We start from the raw sequence: 21,347 nt of genomic DNA on the forward strand, positions 1-21,347 counted from the left end.
GACGGGCCCTACGACCTAGACGGGCTCGACGTCCCGGACGGGTCCTACGACCCAGATGGGCCCGACGAGTTAGACGGGCCTGATGACCTTGACGTACCTGACGACCCAGACAGGCCCCACGATTCGAACGTGCCCGACTACCCGATTGGGCCCGACTATTTGGACCTGTCCGTCCGGGTCGTCTGGCCCGTCTGGGTCGTTGGGCCCATTCGGGTCGTCCGGCCCGTTTGCGTCGTCGAGCCTGTTTGTGTTTTCGGGCCCGTTCGGGTTGTCCAGCCCGTTCGGGTTGTCGAGCCCGTTCGGGTCATCGGGCCCGTCTGGGTCGTTCGGATCGTCGAGCCCGTCTGGATCGTCCGGGTTGTCGGGTCCGTCCGGATCGTCGATCTCATCCGAGTCATTCGGGCCTTAATGACACAAGTTTTAAGAAATTCAATTTAAATTTCTTTTATTAAAAATGGATTCTGGATTTTAAACTTGATCCAAATATTTGGATTGGATTTAAATCTTGATCCAAATATTTGGATCTGGATTCTAAAAAAATCCAAACTACTTTTGTTAAAAAAATGGATTTGGGTCAAAAATCTAATCCAATTATTTGGATATAAAATGGATGTGGATTGGATCATTAAATATCCAATCCATGCCCACCCCTAACTAATACCTCAAACCAATTTACTCCAATTATCCAATTCAATTAAGTAAAACCAGCACAAATAATCACTTTCACAAACTGAGTTCAATATCACAACATATTCATCACCACCATAATTTTTTTAAAAAGTAGTATTCTAAATTTTTCTAGCTTTTTTACCTTAAAATAACTTTTCTCGAAGCTAAATCTTCACAACTCCATTAATTGAGCTACTCCCAACTAGATACCAAGTACAAAATATCCAAAGAAGACACAATTTTAGTATAAGGTAGATTAAGCATAGAGGATCATTTCTCTCAAGTGTCCTTACTCATTTTACAAAATACTACCAATGCAAAACCTAAAGGAGAAGGATCCTATAGAGTAAATATAAACTTAACCTATTTTGAAAATGGATCGGTCCAAAACGCTCCTACTCAATGGTGCGATTGATTTCTAAAAAATGGTGCTTAAAGGTGAATTTCAATGAAAAGAAAATGACAAATATGGTTGTCCAAGGAGGCAATGAAGAAGAAATGACAACATGGTACAATGTTCATTTTTTTCTTTCTTATCCTCACTTCTTTTATTATTTTTTTTATATTTTATTATTATTCTTAGCTATGTAACAATTCTTCTCAACAACAAAAAATCTTATCCTCAAAAATGGACTTACCAATAAAAATATTAGAATATAATTCTCTTATCTTTTTCTTCATCTCTCAAGTGAAATCACTGAATTTAAGTCTCTACAATGCTATAATGAAAAAAGACATTCCCACATCCTAATTGATCCAACGAATAAGTTTTAGGCTAGGCCTTTGGAAAGTGGATAGTTTTATTCATTTCCTATCAATCTGTGAATGAAACATTCCCTTAATTATGTTTTTTTTTATCAATATTAATTGGATTTTTTTTTATTAAACATTGACTAAAAAAGGTCGGCAAAAATTCTCTAACCATCCATATTGTAAAAATTATAATCGTAATCGATGTCGGTCAAAAAGAATTGTGCTCAACATCAACTGAAAATAATAACATTGAATAACATCGATTCAGAAAATTTTCCAAGTATAATCTTAATGAATTTTAAGTTTTTATCCAAACATATGTGAGTTGACGATTCTATCCCTTTTATCTATTTTCCGCACCAAGAAGACATATTCTCAATTTATGACAGAATTCACTCATTTATATTAGTATAACTTTTAAATTTCTTTACTTCCTTTATCTCCTTGTTGATACGAGAGTCTTAATAATATTATATATTTAAACAACACTTAGTTACTTCTGAACTAGTTTTTATCAAAACTTTGATTGCGACATATTTTCAAGAAACATATATTCCGAGACACTTTTCATGTACTTTTTTTTTTTCGAAAATGTTTCTTCCTATTCTAATAGTTTAAACTTGACAAATTTTCACACAAGATCATTTTTCGCGACTCGCGAAAACCGTTTCTGAGAAATTTTACCGACAATATACAAGGATAAACAACTGCTTAATATTTGTTATATATATATATATATATATATATATATATATATATATATATATATATATATATATAACAAATATAAATTATAAAACATTAGATAGACTAAGATGGATTAGTGCAAAGCTATCTCAGAATTAATACCATATATGAAAATGAAAAGCACAATTTTCTTTATAGTCAATGAAAAAGACAATAACCGGTTCTTTTATGCTGGAAAATCATTATATTGTTTTAAAGGGTTCAAGTTTTGGAAAACAATTGATTCAATTTAGGTCATTTATATAGTTTTATATTGCATTAATCACTCTTTTAATGATTATATTTTATGTGTTATTTAACTTAAAATTAATTTACGCACATCATTAATATATTAGATGAAGAAAAAAATAGGTAAAATAGGAAGTTACAAAATTATTTTATTAGAATCAAGAAATTATTTTAACAACTTAACCGGAAGATAACCACATAATATAAAGATAACAAACCCTCTATGTACAAACTAATTCGGAAGATAACCAGATAATACAAAGATAACAAACCCTCTATGTACAAACTAATTTATTTTTCTTTTGCAGATATCCATTAATAAATAACTTGTGGAAATGCATCCATCCCGTAGAGTGCAATGGGTTCAATTATCAAGGATCGTATGCGGCTCTTGGCAGTGCTGTCGGGGGCTCCATGTCCATCACCATACTGATATGTGCACTGAGAAATTCTTCCAAGGTTCATAGCTGTCTCTACGAAAGCTTTTGGGAATGGAGACTCTGACACTCTATCTTTGTTCATCTTCTTCCACGTTTCATTTAGCAAACTATGGATGTGCTTGTAAGCACCATCTTCACTAGCACCACTTTCTCGCATGTAACATACCATGGAGTTTGCTGCTTCACCTCTTTCTAACTCTGCCTGCAAAATTACAACACAAGACCAATTACCTCTATGTTTTAATGATCTAAAACTGTCACAAAATTGAGTTACAAGACATTTGATACTTGTAACTATGCTTGCTTGTGGTTCTGTTTTGTTAAAGAATAACACGGTTATGTATGGAATCAAAATTACCTTTGATGTACCCAAATCATTACAAAGTCGAAAAATAATGGATGATTTCTGTAACAGGGAGTGGTAATTGTGCAAGGATTCAAGCGCCTCTTTTGTAATGTTGTGGTTTAGCAAGAAATATGCATGGGTGAGTATAACTACCCCGGAGACCGAGACCCATGCATTGTTGAGATAATCATTGAATCTTGGAAACTGTGTGTCACGACTCCATTTGGCTTCTTGTAGGAATGCTTTCAACATATCAGACCACTGTGTAATTCAATTCAAAAACAAAACTAATCTCAATGTTGCGCTAACATGTATATATAATGTAAGAAATAATTGCTATGATTTATGATTAACGCACTGCTTTGGTAAGGTAGGGTAGGATATCTTGGTCGTGTTCTTTAAGTGCATCATAGGCAAATTCGTTGACAGTGTTGTACAGTGCCAGAAAACATATCTTCATATAATCAGGGAGAACTTGAACTGCTTTAACATCCCAACTGAAGCAATAAAAAACATTTTTTACTTAGTACAATGATTAATAATTTTAGTAGTTTATACGCCAATGATCAAAGTTGTTTATGTAAGTTACCTTTCCACCGCTGCAGTGAAAAGTTCTAATTCATCTAAGGTGCCATAGACATCATAAACGTCATCGATTGTAGTTATTAAGGAAGTAACTTTCGTTAACCCTTTGCGAAGGTCACTGAACTGAGGCTCGAAGTCCATTCCAACCGTCCAAAAAAAGCATTCCATTAGTCTGTCTCGGCTGAAACTTAACTTTGAGGCCAGTCCCATTCCCCTCCACCACCTTCATCACAATGCAATAAACAAAAATAAGATATCTCCAAAGATGTAATTGAAAGGGAACATCATAAAACAGTAATCTTGTATTTCTTTTAAGAAACTAAGTGTTAACAAAAAATATTATTTACTTTTTTTTCTTTTTTATTAAAATTAAGTTGTGATAAAGTTTAATATTTCTTTCTCCCCACTTTTGTACACACGTCGCTTTCCTCAAGATAATAATTGAAACTTTCATTTAATAACTTCCCCCACCAATTTCAAGTTTGTCCTTATTTTCTTTCTCACATAATTAAAACATAGTGAAAGTATATATATATATATATATATATATATATATATATATATATATATATATATATATATATATATATATTAATTGATTAAACAATTTAAGTGGAGAATAACATAATCATGAATTTTCTGAAGACATGTATAGTTTTTCAAAAGCACAATAATATGATTAATCATTTGACATTCGTGATGGGTAGTTGAGCAGAATTTGTTTGTGCGGTAGATTTTTATTTTCAAGATAATCAAAATCACTGTGGTCTAATTGCCGACAGACAATCTTTTAGTTAATGGAAAAAGAGTTGTTGATTTTCCAACTCAAACTGACCTTGACATTTGTTGGAGATCATTTTGCAGTGTTGACTGCACAACATTGAAATCAAGTTTTGCTGCTTCAAGCAGCAGTCGATTTGAGTCTGTTCTTTTAGTATAAGATTCAATATACCACCTTGCTTCCAGTCTTTGGGTTCTGTGATGGAGTGGAAGCTCCAATGCATGATTCACTTCTTCCAAAACCATGTTACTGCTTTCACCTTTGTTGAGGACAACCCTAAGATGGAAGCTAGAGAACACCATGGCCTCATCCAAAATCTCCTCTCCTTCGTACCCAAAAAACGATGCCTCGTACAGACTCAACATTCCCTTCACATCACTCACAAGGCTTGCCTTAAAATTACCATTCTCCTCCTTAAACCTCTCAAATATATCTGCATGATTATACAACAAATCAAGCCTACTTTACACACAGCTTGCAGCTACAAAATACACACGTGAACCTAGTACATGGATATATGCCACCATCTAAATTGTAGATGTCATAAAAATAAGAATACAAAATAAATACTAATGTAGTTTTTCCTGATTAGTGAGGCACTGACAGTGACGACTGGTGAAGGCATTAACAGGTGGTTCCCAGCAGAGTTTAAATACATACATATGTTTATGATGTTAAGGCCTATGTGCATGAACAGCTCATTACCTACGTTTTTTGTATGTTGTGTATGTGTACTGTTTCGCTTTTTGTTTGATAGGATGGTATAATATTTGTTAAAGTAAAATGATCAAGTTTTATTTTATTTTTTTATCTCCACACTATTCTTCACTCTTCTTTTTTCCTAAAAGATAACAGTTGAAAGTTTCATTTAATTACTTCCTCGCCACTTTCTTTTTTCCTTTTCTATTCTTCTCCAACAATAAAAACATAGTGAGATTATATATAGATGTAGTCTTCGTTTTTTATTAGGAATCAATGCAAAACATTAATAATGCTTATTTGTTAGCTTTAATGGTAGTTTTACAAACTAAATAATATTACAAATAGTTGTTTGGAAAAAATAAATAAAACTTAAATAAGAAAATGTTATAACGTTAGGTATACCTGCATTGACATCATAGCCATATTCTCTGAGAAGCCTGAAGCACAGAGCAGTTTCATGCAAACTTCTGTTAACGATTGTGGCATTAAATCTTGCAGAAGATTGAAACCAAAGAAGGGCTTCTGATATCTCCTTGTCATAATGGTAACTCAAGCCCAAGCGTTTCACATCGTTAATGAGTTCAAGTTTGTGCCATATATCTGAACTTTCATCCTTTATCATTCTCCTCACTTCCTCCTGCAGTATTTTGGCCCTGTCCTCATATCTTGTATCCTAAAAACATTATACAAAGAACAAATCACGTATACGCGTGTGAGTAAGAAAAAGTTTAGGATTTGGAGAGTATGTATAATAATTATAATGGTTGAGTGAATTACAGCGTAGGCATGCTTCAAGGACTGCAGAAAGTCGTAAGTCCAGAGGTTGGGTTGGAAGTTTGCAGATTTTCTTTCGGAAACATTAACGTTTGTGGTGGTTGCGTTGAAGCAAGGGAAGATTATCCTACGTTGGAGAAGATTAGGAAGAAGTAGTGGTTTGAGAGGTTTGGGAAAGGTGAGATGTGGAAGAAAAGAGGAATTGAGGAACTTGGGATTCACAAGAGTCATTTTGTTGAAGGCTCGCTTATGTCTGCAACTGTGAATGTTTAGCTTTGGGATGTCTCATATATATATATATATATCTATAACTATATATAAAGGGGATTCCCTCTTTTGTGTCCACATTTCATAATTCCAACTTTACCCTTTATAATTTAATTATTTATTAAATTTTTAAAATTTAACGGTTACTTTTACAAGTTTTTATAAAATTATTTACTTATCTCCTTTTTCTTTTTTTCTCTTACTATTCATCAACAGTTATTTTTCTCTTATTTTCTCCGTACATTTTATTTTATTTTTTATAAATATACTTTTATTTTGTTATTTTGTTTATTAAATTAATAACATTACAATATCATCAATTATTAATATAATTCAAAAAATGCGTACACACAGGCGCGATAGCGCCTGTGTTTACACTAGTATATATATATATATATATAGAGGCGGATGATGATAGAAGTTGGGATGATATGGTCCCAAACTTTTAAAATTGTGTATATACACAATGAAAATATGAGAATTAAAGTAGTTTTTTTATTTTTTTTAACTTTGGGATTCGCTTATTCATTTAAAAAGAATAATTTTCTTTTACCCATTTAATAGTCAAATTTTAGTTTTATATTATAGTATTTTTTAGGTATAATTAATAATTTGATTTTGAATTTAGTCATGTAATTTATTTTGACCTTTATATTTTTTACTCTTAGTTTGACATGACATGTGGTACCGTGAGACCCTTAACACTTTTTATATTTTGATATTTTCTAAAAAGGTTTAACACGTTGCACCTTTTATATTTTGACATATTTTAACACGTGACAGAATTATTAATGGCAATTGAACACAAGAAACTAAATTGACTATATTTAAAAAATATTAGGATTCCATTAAATAAAAAGTAAACATAAAGCCTTTCATACACAAATTATTTTTAAAATAAGAAAGGAAAAGTTAACTAATATATTTTTTCACAACATTTTTAATTAGAGTTTAATTATCATATATTTTTCTTTTATTAATTACATCTATCAATATTAATTTTTATTTTTGTTCAAAATCAATTTAATTATATCAATAAATTTTCCTTTCTAACATTAAGGATATATGTACTTTTGTTACAAAAATCTTTTAAATTTTAATGAACAAATGAAGATTTCAACTTTAGTATTTTATTGTCGATGTTTTGAATCATCTAAATTTGAAAAATTTATAAATCATGCTTAAAAAATGTCATTATTTGATAAGAGACAATTTAATTAATCTTATTATAGCTCTTTCTCTTTTAACACATACACTACAAAAGAAAAAAAAAATACCAACGAATTAACAATGACAAAAAATTCATTGTTAAATTTTATTGATGGATAGGAAAAATACATCAATAATTGCCAACGGTGAAAATTCATCATTAATTATCCATCAATTATCCGTCAGTAAATATTGTGATTTGATTCTTCTATTTTGTCCTCTTCTTGATAAATTTTAAAACAATTCAATTATTGATAAATTAAAAAAATAAATTATTGATGAATTTACGAACAAATTTTATCACAAAAATAGTCAAAGCACAAAGCGTGAACTTCAAACTTATTTTTTTAACAAAAATATTGGTCATAAAATTTTAAAAACCAACAAATTAAACAATTGATCCATTATCGATGAATTAATGGAGAAACCCAATGGTAAATTCTATATTGAGAAATTTTCTTCCATTATTTGACAATTTCTTGTAGGGATGGCAATATGGGCCTGGCTCGTCGGGTCGGCCCGTAGGCCCGCGAAAAAAACATGGGGTGGGTTAGGGTAGTGAACCCACAGTAGTCCGGCCACATAAGTCCGCAGCCCGCATAAAAAAATATTGTACTTGTGTATATTAGTTACAATTTTTATGGATTCATGCATTAACGTTCCAAATTCTTATATAACTGGAAAAGACATGTATTATATATTTTTTAATGTGCTAAAATTTAAAGAATACATTGTGTATGTCAACTCCCTAAAGTCTTTACTTAATTTTGTAAACTTCTTAAAGTTTTTCAATTTTTAAACGGTTGAGCCTAAACGGGTCGGCCCATATTTCCATCTCTAATTTCTTGTAATTAAAATAATTATTTTTTACAATAAATATTTAAAAAATAAAATTGAAAATAAAATAGAAGATGAATTTCTAAGACGATATATGATACTTACATTAAAAAAACAAAATTTCTAAAAATTTAATTTCTTATTGAACTGCTAATGACAAAATTTTGAAAGAAAAAAAAAACAATTATGTAAATATATAAAATTTATTTTATAATTATATCAAATTATTTGTTATTTTATTTAACTAATGACAATGAAAATATATATAAATATATAAATTTTGAATATATTATTTGAATTATTTATATTATATCGCTAAAAAAACTGATTATTGATCACGTTAATAATTGTGGTTTTTTTATACAGCATGCTGATCCACTTAAATCGCAGTCCGAGGTGGCCAATTTCATTTTTCCTAGGATACTTTATCATAACTAACACGTGTAAATGAAGGGTCAATTGAGAAACACGGAGTGCATCAGACGTCAAAAGTGATTGCTTTTAAGGAACATTATTTTTAGTTCTATGAAGTGTTAAAAACTAGCACGTTTTTCTTGTTTTGTGTTTTTCTTAAAACTATAACAATTTTTTAAAGATGGTTTTGGTCAAATAAACTGCAGAAGCATTTTATAAATATAAAGGCGAGAATCTAGCGTTGATTTATTTTATTTATCTACAACTAGTTACTGCAAAAATATTAAATAATAGCTTCTAAAATATTGCGCCAAGGAAAAGGGAACCCTAGTAGTTATTAATAAAGTGAGTTAAGCGTACGCAACACCGATTATAATTAATATGTTAAACTCTTAATTTGTTGAAACATTTATTGTAATGGAGAGTCAGTTAAACGCTCTAAATCGACGCTCCAAAAAATAATAAAAGCGTGTGGGACCTCTCCCCCTTAATTTCTTATCAATTTCTTTATTGTGCAGTTTATTATAAAATATTTGTTGTGGCATTTCATGGATCTTAAATACTTGACTCGATTTTTGGGTCTCTCTGTATTTTTTTATGAATTTCAGGTAATTAATAAGTTATTCCAGATAAGGCCACATTCTGTGAAGGATTATATTCTCCACCATTATTGAAGTTTGAACTTTGTCTGTTATAACTTTGAGTGATTAAAAGTTGTATGTTAAGTATTCATCATATAGATCTTACGCTTGCATTATTAATTGCCTTTGTGTTAAGTATTCATTATAGCCCATCATAGCAAAAATGCAGAATTTTTTTTCGAATACTTGCGGGGCAGCCCAATTTTGAGACGTGGGCTTTCTTCCTGCACCGCCAAATTTTCTTCTGCATCTCCATGATTTTTTAAAATTCCAAAACTACCTTTGATCATTTGTGCAAAGTCACACAAATCACATCCCAAAATTATTTCTAGATGTTGACTTTTCGAAGTATATATCCGAAAATAATTTTGAGAATATGATTTACATTACTTCGCTCAAATGGTCAAATGGTATTTTTGAGATTTTAAAATTTTTTAAAGGTGCAATGTAAATTTGCATTCTAGAGTTATCCAAATCTTCTTTCCTACGAACCTGCTGATTATGAGGCGAGCTCATCAAATAAAGGGGAAAGCCCTCTAAAATGTTATCGTCATGAGCAGGAGATCAAATTTTGAAAAATCTTCCTTTAAAGTTTTTGAAAGAGGATTGGAATAAAGACAGAACGCTTCAACCACTTACACCACTCACAAAGCCCTTAGAAGGCCAAGAATATTTTCTTAAACTCGTAAAAGAAAAAGAGCACATTTTCGAAAGGACTAATGCCAAAGTATGTGCATAGAATCTGAAAAGCCCTAATAAATGCCCAACTATTTGGGTGTAGTTGAATAGAAGTGACATTCATCAAGATTAAATTTTCTTCCTCAAGGTTACTTAAAGGAAAGTGTAAACCTAGTTTCTTGACTACAACATCATATATGTAATAAAAGGGAGTTTCATTCTCTTTGTTTTTACAAACAAGCTCTTTTAGTTTATATGGATCAATCTCTATGTGGCTCTCTTTTAGTTAGACGGCTTCATCACTTTAGACGACTCTTTACCGTCCCGAATAAAGTTTGAAATTTGTCGCTTTATCAGCTCTTTATCATCTCAAATCAAACTCGAGATTTGTTATAGATCTACACTTTTTAACTATATTTCAAATATTTGAAAATCGTCTTCAAAAATCATATTTAACTCTCATTAAAAAGTGTTCTGTGGTGGTGATTAAATGAGAATCGTCGTCATTTAAAAACTTTTGGTTGCTTCACAATCTTTCACAAAATATGGAATGTATGAACATGAGAAATTGCATTTTTTTAAGGCTTTACGTGCTATAATTTATAGAAAACATTTTAGTTCTTTTGATTTTATTTTTTTTTACAACAACCCGCACAAAAGTTCATTATTAGCATATACATAAAGAGCACACACAAAACTACAAATAAATTAAAGCAAAATCCAAGTCCAAAATTTATCATCTCCATAAGACGTACCTGCACTCTCATCAACCAATACTCAAGCATGTCCCTACTCTTACTATTCAATTTTTTTGTGGACAATTACGAGACAATAGCACCCAAATGATATTAATTGTTGAGGGGTTATTATTCCATTCACAACAAATCTTTGAACAAGTTGTATAAAGATATCAAATACTTGTAACTTTTTTAAGTATCAGATTTTTATACTTCCACAATCACCACACCACCACACATTTTTTGTTTGATTGAAATGGAAAAAAGAATGTAAAAAGAAAATAAAGGAAAGAAAGAAAGAATAATCAAAAGTTGAATTGTTTATATTAAAGAAAAGAGAGTGGAGAGTGGTGAGAAAATTTAAAGTTGATGTATATATATATATATATATATATATGTAAAAAATAATTTGTAAAATAATTTTTAAGAACGTTTTAATAAAAACTATAAATTAGGGTTAAAATAATTTTTGAATTAAAATAAATAATTATTATAAAATTTTAATAAATAAAAAACTTAATTATTTCTTAAGTTCATGATAAATTTAAATTTTTTTAATTGATTAGATATGATTTATTGAATGGTTAACCTGGTTATCTTGAAAAATATAATCATATGTTATTTCATTATTTTAAAATTTTATAATTATATAATCTTATAATTAAAATTAAAATATATAATACTATAAAATGATACAATTATAATAAAATTATAAATTATAAAATATTAAAATAATATGTGGCGATAAGAATGACAAATGTAGTAATTATGTCTACCACTTAATCATCATGTCATTCATTTAATAAACATATCTAATCATAGAGACTCAATTAAAAAATGTAAATTTATTATGTACTCATTAATTTTCTAAATTTATGTATTTCAAAATAAAAATATATTAAAATAAGTTAATTTATAAAATATCAAAGTTTAATTAAAATCTATGTATTTCAAAATAAAAGTATATTAAAATAAGTTAATTTATGAAATATCAAAGTTTAATTAGTTACTCCGATATTTATTATTTTAATATTTTTAACTATTTGTTATGTATTATAAAACATAACTATCAATAAAGTATTATTTAATTTATTATTTCAGTTTTGTCACACTCAATCATATATATATATATATATATATATATATATATATATATATATATATATATATATAAATCTAGGAACAAACTTTTTCTTTAGTCCAACAATGATCACTACATTTTTATTATGTCCAACACAGAAACTTTTCTATACTTCACGATCAAGAGAGGAGATAGGCACTACCACTTACTCAATAAGGAAAGTTTGTGGTTTTCACACTTTTAACAAATGGAAGGTATCATCATAAAAAATTGAATTTTTTGTTTAAAGCTTTACGTGGCTATAATTTATAGAGCCCACTTTAGTTCTTTGATTTCATTTTTCCTAAACAACAACCACATAAAAACTCATTTTGAGATAAAGGGTAACCCATATAGATAAAAGAGAAGCACAAAAAATAAAAATAAAAATAAAATATTACAACATAACTCATCAAAACTCATCGTCTCCTTGAGATCTATCTAGACTCTTGTCATTAGGGATGTCAAAAAAATTCATATCCACGAGTATCTACAGATAAAATCCGCAACAAGTTGGAAATGAATATTATAAATCGATATCCACAGGTAATGAGTACATGTATTTTTTTATACCGGCATGTTAATAGAGCGGATACGTATATCATAGTATCCGTACCCATGGATACTTGTACCCATTATACTCTAATTTAGATTAAAGAAAAAACATGGTTAAAACATTAACATATTGATTTTGAATGTGTTATTTTTTATCAATTTATTTTGAAAAGTCATCATTTTTTTGTAAATTGCCATTCAACACTATTTAAATGAGACATTTACACTTTGTATGAGATTTATGAATGTTATGTATTGTGTTTTTATTTAAATTTATGACTAAAATATATTGTTAAATATTAAATTTTTGTTTTGTAAATATCTGTGGAGACCCGTAGATATTAAAAAAATATACAGATACCTACATAACGGATACCCACACAAATATAAATACGAATATAGAACAAATATTTATCCATCACTCAGAATACGAAAACCTACTATCCATACCCTAAAAATCGCATTTACATTCCTACCCATCACTCACTTTAAGCATTTCGCTATCCTTACTACCTAACTTTCGGAGGTTGTTGCCCTATAATATAAGTGGTAGACATTGTTGTAGAGATTGCTTTATTTTATTATCAACAAAACTTTTTGACAAGTTATATTTTTTATCAGCAAAAACATTTTTATATATAATAAAGCATTTATGATGCTCTAACCTATTTAAATAATATTTATATACATATCTCAATAATTTTAGTTTCAGACAATTTTAATAGAGATCACTAATGATACGCAAGTTACTACATTCTCAACCACTTATTATGTTTTATTTAGAATAGAAAAGAAGTGGAAAAGAATAGAAATAAAGAAAAAAAAAGTGAAATGTAGAGTTATTTAATTGAGATAAAAAATAGTAAAGAGTAGAGAGCAATTTTACATTGATGGCATAAAATATCTTTTTACATATTGATATATTTACAAAAGAATTTTGTAAAATATGATTTTATATAAGTTAGTGCATGACATTGCTATAATGCTAAAGTTGTACTTTTCTGATAATTGATTTGTTTAGTTAATTCTTTGAGTACGAAAAGAACTTTATTCTATGGAATTTTTTATTTATTGTTTAACATTATGGTTTTCATTATTATTTTAGAGGATGATTACATTTGACAATACAACCAAAATAAAAAGCACTCATTTTCATAACACATCTCATTAAATAAAAAGAAAAAACTCCAAGACCACTTCAAAATAAGCAATCAATACAAATATTCATTCAAACGGTACCAATGCAAATATTCATTCAAATGGTACCAGTAGTGGACTAGCAGTCATAATGCTCTTAATATAATAAATGTTGGAGAGGTAGCATTTAAAAGTATCTACCTACAATAAACCAAATATTAAAGGAAATTAGAGTTGTTCCCTGTTAGCAAAATTAACCAAAAGTTTCCTAGAAGCACATTTGTTGACAAATTCCAAAAGTAAACGAAAATTATCATCTAATGCGGTGTTGGATGTTGATCATTTGTTTCTTCGTTAGGAACACTTCCTTGATCAGATACCTAACATATAAAAAATAATGATAATTAATAACTTTCCAAATAATAATATCAAACATATATTAATTTAATCAAGATTTAAATATTACTGTTAGTGCATGATGCATAGTAAAATCACGAGGCAACTCTCCTTGATGATTTTGTACCAAAAAATTAACCATTGCCTTCATTTCATTGAGTTGGAATGTCAATGTAGAAACCTATTTTAAAACACAAAATTAATCAAATTAATCAAAATAGAGAAAATAACTCTTATTTTCTACTTTTGAAGAAAAAAAATGGAGCTCTTTTGACAATCTTGGTTTACATAACATATTACTTTAAACATATTCAAATGTCAAATTTGATAAAAGTAATGCATCATGATCAAAACTAAAAAATTAACTTGATTTTGTAACTGAGCATTAGAAGGATAACTTGAAGATGTTCCATTATATGAATGACCCTTGGAGCCAAACACTTTAGATGGGCAAGGACCAAAACCCAAACTCCTAACACGTCCACAATGTTCTTGGCTTCTGAAAGCAAAAGCTAAGGAATCAGTACTTGATATTTCTTTTGATACAGATGATGATGATGTTGATTCATATACTTGAATTTTTTCCTACAAAGAACATAAGAAGAAACTAATTAAAATAACACAAAGTATGGTTGACAATTATAGACTTTATTAGAATTGAACTCACATTGATTTCCCTCGCTTTATCACTCACAAAGGCTCCATTAGCATGTTTATGTGTTGCTATCCATACCTCTCCTTCATTAACCTTGTGGCCACACTCTTTTTCCTATAAAATTAAAGAAAAAATATATGACACATAAAGCCAAAAATTGAAACAAAAAGTTCACATCAAGATATGTAGTATTGTCACCATTTCATCTCTTTCCTTGCAATGCTCCTAGATCCACATGTGTGAGCAATGGTTTGCTTTGCCCTATTATCTTTATTTTTCAGAGCATGCTCCTAATCATCAACGTATAAATATAATAATCATTAACTTGAACGATGTTGATGAAAAATAGTTTCAATATACCTTTGTTTTTGAATTTAGTCGATAATCCACAAAAGAATCCCAATGATCTCTATCTATTTCCACTGGAACCATTGTGATCAATTCATCTTCAGTACGTGTTCCATCATTTCTAAGTTGTCACAATTCTTGTCGGTGGTCTCTCCACTTTATGTTAAGTGATTTGAGGATGTGGCTTATATGAACATCGGAATGGACATCAAACTTAGCCTTCAAAACATAAAATAGTTAAAATTAACAAGAATTATAGTATAATTAAATCATACATTAAGCTTTTACAATGTTGACCTGAATAATATTCTTAAGTACCTCTTCTTTATAATCTTTAGGAATCTTCTTCCAACTAGAATAATTAATAGGAAGAGAATTAGAGTTTCTTGCAATGCTACCTAAGAACCTATTCAATAATGCTCCACCATCTGCAATTGGTTGACCCTCATTATTCCACTGCACAACAATCCTTTCATTAGGAGGTAAATGAATGCCACACATCATTGGTTCATAGTTGTTTTGTAATTCTCTTTCCCTGATCATCTACGGAGTGTGAGAAAATAATTGTTACTAATTTATTATAAAGACAAATATATGTATAATATATTATGTAATACTTTGTATATAGTTGCTTACTAACGACATTAACAAACCATGCTCTTTTTCGGGTTGCAGGCCTTTGTTCATCTATTGGAACTCAGTCTCCTCATTTTCTTCCTCTTCATTTTCATAATATGAATGTAATGTCGTTGGTATTGTTGGTTCAAATACATGAAATGATTGATATGGTGGCTGAAAATTAGATTGAGGTGCAATTGGGGGCTGGCTAGTTAAAGATATCCTCACTTTCAAGGTTCCTAAAAATAAATTGGTTAGATATTCCTAAAACTGAATATAAAATCAAATTGATATATACAAAATCTAATGTAAAACAGATTATATACATAATACTTATTCATGAAATATGATAAAACAAATTACTTGGCTGGGTGCAGATGGAGGTGGAGGGTAAGCATATTTAGAACCTTGTTAAATACTTGCTTGAGATGCAAATGGAAGTGGAGGGGAAAATGAAAATGTAAGACCTTGTTGAATATTTACTTGAGGTGTAATTCGGGTTAGAATTTGTACTTCAAGTTTTAGAGGTTGAGAACTAGGCATGAGAACTCACTTCAGTTCTTGACTTGGACTAACTTGAGGTTGAAAAGTGTGGGACCTCTCCTCCTTAATTGCTTATCAATTTCTTTATTGTGCAATTTATTATAAAATATTTGTTGTGGCATTTCATGGATCTTAAATACCTTACTCAATTTTTGGGTCTCTGTATTTTTTTTATCAATTTCAGGTAATCAATAAAATATTCCAGATAAGGCCACATTCTGTGAAGGTTTATATTATCAATCATTATTGAATTTTGAACTTGGTCTGTTATAACTTTGAGTGATTAAAAGTTGTATGTTAAGTATTCATTATAGATCTTATGTTTGCATTATTCTTATGGTTAATCAAGGTTGTGTTGTTAAATGCTCAGCAAATACAAGAGCACAATCATGCGCTGGGCCAAAATACTTACACATAAAAACTAGGCCCTAAAAAAACTGGATCAGTCCATCATAGCAAAAATGCCGAAAAAAATTGAATACCGGCGGGCCAGCCCAACTTTGGGACTTACTCAAATTTTTAACCTGTTTTCTCCATACGGGCTAGTCCGGCCCAGTTCAATTTTGATGGGTCAAAAACAAATTGAGCTGGTTCGTTTTGTCATATTAGAAAAAAAATTGTGATTTTAAAATCTGTGTAAATAAATACTTTTGGCGCCTTCTCCCTGCACCTCCAAGAAATCTCCTGTACCCCCAAAATTTACGCTTATGCCCTTATTTAATATACTGTGAGAATGGGTGAAAGTGGGTAGGGACGCAGTAAATTTCATTTACTGCGTCAACGTCCCTGCACCCCCCAAAACGTTACTATACGTTACTATTTAGTATTCTTGTACTCCGTTTCTTCTCCATCATCCAGTGTCTGCTTTCATTAAAATTTTTGCTCAGTTTTATTGTGGTTCGTGGTCCTGAGAGTTGTCCTTCTTCAATCGTTCATTCTCTCTGTAGTGGTCCCTCTTGTCTTCATTCGTTCATTCTGTCTGTGGTGGTCCCTCTTCTGGTTTGTATTACTTTCATTTATTTTTTTTAAGGAATCCTGTTTTGTTTATTCTGTCACTGAGTATGCATTATTGTGATTGAAGGTTGATTCTTTGAAGGAAGGTCTTGTGAGTAACTGCCTTATCTCCTCTCCAAGTGGTACTTCCGTCAATCCAGGTTAGCCTTCATACCACCTTAAGTTCTTTGTAAACGGAATTTGTTTGTTTGAAGGGATTGTTTGCGTTTCAAAACGCAATACAAAAGTTGTTTTTCAAAATGTATGGAAAACGGAATACAGAATTCGTTTCAAAATGTTATGAAGCGGTTTCTGTAATCCGTTTCTAAAAAAATTTGCAAATTTTTTTATGAAACAGAATACAGAATCCGTTTCAAAACGTTATGAAACGGATTCTGTATTCCGTTTCATAAAAAAAATTGCAAATTTTTTTTGTGAAACGGAATACAGAATCCGTTTCAAAACGTTATGAAACGGATTCTGTATTCCGTTTCACAAAAAAATTATTTTTTTATGAAACGGAATACAGAATCCGTTTCAAAACGTTATGAAACGGATTCTGTATTCCGTTTCCCATAAATTATGATTTTCGCATCTATACATTTGTTTTTGTTTTTGGTGTTTTTGGTGTATGTTTGTTAGATGATAAATAAGGAATTCGTTTCACAATACGGAAAGTGTATGCCATTTCGCATAAATTATGATTTTTTTCTGACACCCATTCATAAAAGAATAACACGATCACTCCATTATTTTTAAATGTTATTGGTAAATAAACCTTGCATAATATTCTGTTAAAAATTACACCCACATACCCCCACCCCATTTCTTTCTTCTTGATTCCATTTCCAGTTCTGTGCAAAGAAAAGAACTGGTGAATAAGATTGGTGGCATGCATGTACGTGCTGTCATGGTCTTAGAAATAGAATTGAATCACTTATTTCGTTAAAATTTCCGCTCCTTATTTGCATGGATGTTTTGTCCGACAAACCAAACACTTGAAGTCCAAACGCTTGAACATCAAATAGAAACCAAAATTTTGTTTTTCCAAACGGATTACATAATCCGTGTCTTAAAGATGTGAAACGGAATAGCTATTCCGTTTCATACTTGGATTTTGTGTGTTGGTGTGTATATTGTGTTATTGGTCAATTTGTAATGTGAGTGAATGTATATTGTGTGATTGGTGAATTTTCTAACATAAATTATGCAATGAATATCAACATGCAATTAGTTTTTAATTTTTGATACGTGTTGCAAGACCCATGTATTATTAGGTTGTGAAAGAGGTGGAAAATATAGAAAATACAAGTGTGATGCAGAACCCAGTTTATCTGGGACAAGAAAATGTGATTGTCCCTTTAGATTGAGAGGGAGACTCATCTCTCAAGGGGAGGGATGGGTGTTGAACGTAAAATGTGGTTACCATAATCACGATGTCTCTTCTACTCTAGTTGGTCACCCCTATGCGGGTAGGTTGAAGTCTACTGAACAGTCGTTGCTTGTTGATATGACCAAAAGTCAAGTCAAACCTGCAAATATACTTCTCACTCTGAAAGAAAAAGATGATTGTAATGTTACAACTCTGAAGCAAGTGTATAATGCAAGATATAGGTACAAACGTTCAATAAGAGGTTCAAGAACTGAGTTACAACAGTTAATGTTGATGTTGGAACGTGATCACTACATCCATTTTAGTAGATGTCTTGATGAATCTGATGTGGTAAGCGATTTGTTCTGGACCCATCCTGATGCTGTGAAGTTGTTAAATTCATTCAATATTGTGTTCTTAATGGATAGTACCTATAAAACCAACAAATATCGGTTGCCATTACTTGAGATTGTTGGTGTGACCTCAACAGGATTAACTTTCTCGGCCGCTTTTGCATTTTTATCTAGTGAAAAGCAAAATAATTTCATTTGGGCTCTTGAAAGGCTAAGAGGTCTATTTATGACGTCCGAGGGTGGTCCACAAGTCATTGTAACTGATAGGGATCTTGCTCTAATGAATGTTGTTGGCATGGTGTTCCCTGAGTGTTATCATCTTCTATGTCGTTTCCACATTCAAAAAAATGCGCAGGCAAAGTGCAAAATGTTAGTAAATTCTGTTGATGCATGGGATGTTGTATTGCAAGCTTGGGAGAATGTCATGGACTGTGAAGATGAATTAAAGTTCAACGAGTGTGTTCATCGTCTTGAGCTTGTTTGCCAGCCATGGCCTGTATTCTTTGAATATGTTAACGACTCGTGGATCATTCCTTATAAGAAATTCTTTGTGAAGGCATGGACGAACAAAGTTATGCATTTGGGGAATACAACATCAAACAGGTATGTTTGTATTTTGCTATTAATTAAATTTTTTTTTATTAATGGTTTATATGATTTCCTTGTATAAATTGTACTAGGGTTGAGTCTGCTCACTGGAGTCTGAAGAAAGTTCTTGGAAGTAGTATGGGAGACCTTTGTTCGTGTTGGGATGGAATTCACAACGTTATTATCTTGCAACACAACGAAATTAAGGCATCTTTTGAAAGAAGTTTAAATCTGATCAGTGACTCTTACAAGGCATTGAGTTATAGAAGATTAGTGGGAAATATTTCTAGATGTGCCTTAGAACTCCTTGCTCCAGAGTTGGAAAGAGTAAAAAAGATTGGATTCGATAGTAGTCGTTGTGGCTGCATTCTCAGACAAACTTATGGTCTACCATGTGCGTGTGAATTAGCACGATATGATCATGGGATTATTCCTCTCCAAGAAATTCATGTGATGTGGACTAGGTTGAGCTTCTCCAATGTCTCGTCTTCACAATTTGAAGGGCAATTATCTATTCAGAGGGAAGTTGATCTACTGCTTAATCTTTTCAAAGAAGTTGATATTGCAGGAAAAGTGACCATAAAACATAAATTACTCGACATAGTTTGCCCTTCTATGACATCGATGTTACCACCACCAAGTAAAGTTAAGACGAAAGGTGCAGCTAAGAGTCATAGATCAAAGAAGTCAACCAAACGTGATCCCTCCTATTTTGAGCATGTGGACGCCTTCATTGAGTCCTCAAGACAAGACACATGTGTTGCAAAAACAGAAAAAAAGCTGAAGAGCAAACGTGTAATTGAAGAGAAAGTAATACCCATGCTAGAACAGTTCAATCTTGTTTTTCATCCTTATATACTCGATGTTGTCGATGTTGTTGCGGACGGTCATTGTGGATATAGATGCATTACTGCATTGTTGGGTATGGGTGAAGAGTTGTGGCCTCTAATCAGACATGATCTATACAAAGAACTTAGTCAATGGCGAGATGAATATGCAACATTAGTTGGAGGCTATGATCGTCTGGAAGAACTGAGAAAGTCTTTGCTAGTTCACTCACCATCAGGGGTATGACTTCTACACACCAATGTTGAAATTTATGTATTAAAAGTTTTTTATGATATTGTTTTAGTATAATCTAATTAAATTATATGCAGGCTAATCGAGACAAGTGGATGACTATACCAGACATGGGGTATGCGATTGCTAATCGGTATAATGTAATCCTCGTCTACTTGTCGTCAGTTCAGAATTTGACGATATTCCCACTTCGTACATCCCCACCTATTTCGCAAAGTCAACATCGACTAATTTGTATTGGACATGTTTACAGTTCTCATTTTGTGCAGGTATATATGTTTATATATATATATATATATATATATATATATATATATATATATATTATTTTGATAAAGAACTTTATATCTCTATTCACTAATTACGTATTTACAGGTTCGTCTACAAGAAGGTTGTCCATTACCAACAGTGGATATCATATCATCTAGCAATTGTTACCCAAAGGCAAAAGGCTGGGCATCATTTTATAGAGATAGGATGCAAGCATTCCTAGATTTACACGTAGTGGATCGTAGTTATGTAGATCTCATGGAAGACTGATATTTGTTGATTGTATTAACTATTTGACTGTTGTTGTTTGTAATTATTTTACCAATATATAAAATTCTAACTCCTTTGGCCAAGGGACGGATATATATTTTGGCCTCATTGCTAACATTAAATAACTTAATATAAAATACAATATATAGATGAAATATCTTAATATAAAAATTCTAATATCAAATACAAATAAATAGTAAATGGACTATCCAGACGTAGATGGTCGTCGACCTCGAACTCT

General features: G+C 30.9%; 2 protein-coding genes across 2 annotated transcripts; one reads left to right on the forward strand and one right to left on the reverse strand.

The window, feature by feature from the left end:
* Nucleotides 1-2,560: 2,560 nt before the first annotated feature.
* LOC114168156 (tricyclene synthase EBOS, chloroplastic-like) lies at nt 2,561-6,286 on the reverse strand. The gene is made up of 7 exons (XM_028052890.1): nt 6,029-6,286; nt 5,654-5,924; nt 4,604-4,982; nt 3,773-3,991; nt 3,542-3,680; nt 3,196-3,444; nt 2,561-3,039 (listed from the first exon to the last, which is right to left on the reverse strand). Exons 1-7 carry the CDS (start codon nt 6,254-6,256, stop codon nt 2,713-2,715), a joined length of 1,812 nt encoding a protein of 603 aa, XP_027908691.1. The 5' UTR covers nt 6,257-6,286; the 3' UTR covers nt 2,561-2,712.
* Nucleotides 6,287-16,641: 10,355 nt separating this feature from the next.
* Nucleotides 16,642-21,106, forward strand: LOC114170369. Its single transcript, XM_028055844.1, has 7 exons — nt 16,642-16,770; nt 17,262-17,334; nt 18,451-18,896; nt 19,254-19,501; nt 19,579-20,554; nt 20,644-20,835; nt 20,942-21,106. The coding sequence occupies exons 1-7, from the start codon at nt 16,642-16,644 to the stop codon at nt 21,104-21,106; spliced, it is 2,229 nt and encodes a 742-aa protein (XP_027911645.1).
* Nucleotides 21,107-21,347: the final 241 nt, after the last annotated feature.

The sequence above is a fragment of the Vigna unguiculata genome, chromosome 11 (genome assembly GCF_004118075.2).
Source record: "Vigna unguiculata cultivar IT97K-499-35 chromosome 11, ASM411807v1, whole genome shotgun sequence".
Classification (NCBI taxonomy): Eukaryota; Viridiplantae; Streptophyta; class Magnoliopsida; order Fabales; family Fabaceae; genus Vigna; species Vigna unguiculata.